The 2,981-nt window shown below is 38.1% G+C and overlaps 1 protein-coding gene across 1 annotated transcript in view; it reads left to right on the plus strand.

Annotated features, from left to right (window-relative positions):
* Window positions 1-2,981, plus strand: part of kdm1b (lysine demethylase 1B) — a 21,720-nt gene that overhangs the window by 8,117 nt on the left and 10,622 nt on the right. Inside the window, exons 13-15 of the mRNA XM_008292891.1 lie at window positions 799-930; window positions 2,264-2,338; window positions 2,520-2,636. Coding sequence (XP_008291113.1) covers window positions 799-930; window positions 2,264-2,338; window positions 2,520-2,636 — 324 coding nt within the window. The remainder of the gene's footprint in view (window positions 1-798; window positions 931-2,263; window positions 2,339-2,519; window positions 2,637-2,981) is intronic.

The raw sequence follows: 2,981 nt of genomic DNA on the forward strand, positions 1-2,981 counted from the left end.
ATGATTTTACTTATAGATATGCACAAATATGACAACTATGAGAATAGATATGTTTTAAGGAAATCGGGCGGCTGTGGCTCAGGTGGTAGAGCGAGTTGTCCTCTAATCAAAAGGTTGGCTTCCACAAGTCGAAGCGTCCTTGGGCAAGGCACTGAACCCGAAGTTGCTCCCAATGGCAGGCAGCACGTTGAATGGCAGCTCCGTCGCCACTGGTGTATGAATGTGTGTGTGAATGAGAAACACATTGTAAAGCGCTAGAAAGTCCATGCCATTTACCGTTTATACAAGTGCATACGATTTGAATATTTATCAGGTGTTTGCATGTTGTCTCCGCAGAAAAGGTCCAGGAAGTAAAGAAGAACTTTCTCCAAGAGTCCGGGATCCAGTTCAGTGAGTTGGAGGAGAAAGTGCTTCAGTTTCATCTCAGCAACCTGGAATACGCCTGTGGAAGCACGTTGGACCAGGTCGGAAAAACTCTACGGAGCAGCTAGGTTTCTCTGCTGTGTCTCGGTCAGACGTGAATGATATCAGTGTGAGGGTTAGTGTAGTCAGAGAGTTTCCTTTTAGTCTTTTAGTGGTTTATTGTAACGAAAACGTCAGTCTGTGCCTCCAAACATGAGCTCAGGAAAGGAAAGATGATGCCAGCTCTGCATGTCTCTGTGGGTTTGGCTGTCGTGGAAAACCACAGTTTAAGGGAACTCTAGTGTCACGTCTCACATGTCATCGTCACGCGTTTTGATGTATTTAAATGAGTCGTACTGGAGGTGTTCTCAGGTGTTTTTCTTTGTCTGTTTGCAGGTATCGGCGAGATCCTGGGACCACAATGAGTTTTTCGCCCAGTTCTCAGGAGACCACACTTTACTCAACAAGGGCTACTCTGTTTTACTCCACAAACTGGCTGAAGGCCTCGACGTCCGAACAAAGTGTCCGGTTTGTATTTCAGTTTTCTTTTTAAATCTCATCCTGATCTGTTTTACTATTTCTAATTCTATTGTGGCTTGTTTAGTGCTTGAAATTATTTTTAAGTGTTTTTTTTAAAGTCATTTTTTATGATCTTTGCATGTTTTCTGATTTTAATTCACCTTGTTTAGCACTTTACTCTCTTCTTTATAATAGTAATAAACTGTATTTCTGTGGCACCTTTCAAAACTGAAGTTAAAAGGGGCTTTACAGAACGTTAAAATACACAAAATATTAGCTCAAGCATCAAACTGTACATTAATATCTACCATTGCACTGCTGTACATTCACACTGCACACTCTGTGTATAATGTAGATCATTCCCATTACACTCCAGTACATACTGTATAACCCTCCCCCTTTTTACTAAGCACAATTTGCACCACTGCACTTATTGTATATTATCCATATTTATATTAAACACTTCTGTATATTGTTACTGCTTGTTAGATGCAATCTGCATTCCGTCGCCTTGTACTTGTGACATGTGCAATGACAATAAAGTTCAGTCTAATCTCATCAAAAGAAGACAGTAAAACTTCAGCAACAGAGACTGCGACCGTAAAATGAGCAATAACGGAGCATCAGAGAAAGAATAACAGACTTTTTAAAATCTTTATTGACTTTGCGAAGCACTTTGTAGCTTTGTTTTGATGACTCCTGCACACATAAAGACATTATAAAGGTCGAGTGTGCAGGATTTAGAAGCATCTATGAGCAGAAATGGAATATAATATTCATATTTATGTTTTCATGAGTGTATATTCACCTGCCACTATGAATCAGTGTGTTTGTAATAATAATAATAATACATTTTATTTGTAAGCGCCTTTCAGAGCCCTCAGGGCACTTTACAAGAAGGGTAAAAACAACATAGTTAACAAATGACCATAAAGCAGCAGATAAAAACAACACGAAAGAAAATAAAGATGGAGAAGGCAATTCTAAACAGATGGGTTGTGAGTTTGGATTTGAAGAGAGGCAGGGAATTGGTATTACGGATATCTGATGGCATATTTTTGTTATCTTAGAATGAGCCTTTTATATCTATACAACTTGTTTCACCACCATGTTTCTGCAGTAGCCCAGAAATGGGATAAACAAACAGTGACTGTCGAGAGCGTATTTTATACTGAGTTCTGTTGGTTCGTCTGCTCAGTTGTTTGTCATTATATGTCTTTAATTTCTATGCAGTGATCCTTTATTTCCAAATATTACATTGCATTTGCGATGTTAGATTTATTAAATTATAAACAAAGACATAAAATTAAGTGTGTACTTTTCGTTTTTTTTTATATTCCAGGTTCAGGCCATTGACTACTCAGGTGACGTTGTCAAAGTTACTTCTTCTAACGGGTCCCAGTGGACGGCACAGAAGGTGAAAACTGGTTCATGGATCCACTTTTCTTTGTCATACTATATGAGTTCTATCATATATCTCATAATAAGACTTCATCCTAGAAAATGTGTGTTTCCATAGAATGTTGAATCTGTTTGTTGTTTATGGTCGTTGGTGTGTTTCAGCTTTTTTTTTTAAAGATCTTTTCCTTCTTTCTCAGGTCCTCGTTACAGTCCCGCTGACTTTACTTCAGAAGAACTTGATTCAGTTCAACCCTCCACTTCCAGAAAGGAAACTGAAAGCAATCCACAGTCTGGGAGTCGGTATCATAGAAAAGGTAGTAAACGTTTCACCGCCCTGTCTGACGCTGTAGTTACTCAGAATCTTTCATTTTAGGGGCCAAATAACAACCGTAGCCTTCTGAATTATAGAACATGGTCAGGAAGTTGCGTCCTAAATAAGATAAGCCTTTATTAGTCCCACAGCAAACAAGTGAAGAACATCAGTAGGAAAATAAAACTGCAAAAGTACATTTATGTTGTATTTAGTATGTGGAAATCCAGATATTGCACAGATTCCTCTGGATGTGGAAAATCACCATATTGCACTAATTTATATGTTGAAGAACAATAATTTTGCAGAGATTCTTTCATGAATATAAAATACTGATTTAAAAAATACT

The sequence above is a fragment of the Stegastes partitus genome, unplaced genomic scaffold (genome assembly GCF_000690725.1).
Source record: "Stegastes partitus isolate 25-593 unplaced genomic scaffold, Stegastes_partitus-1.0.2 Scaffold841, whole genome shotgun sequence".
Classification (NCBI taxonomy): Eukaryota; Metazoa; Chordata; class Actinopteri; family Pomacentridae; genus Stegastes; species Stegastes partitus.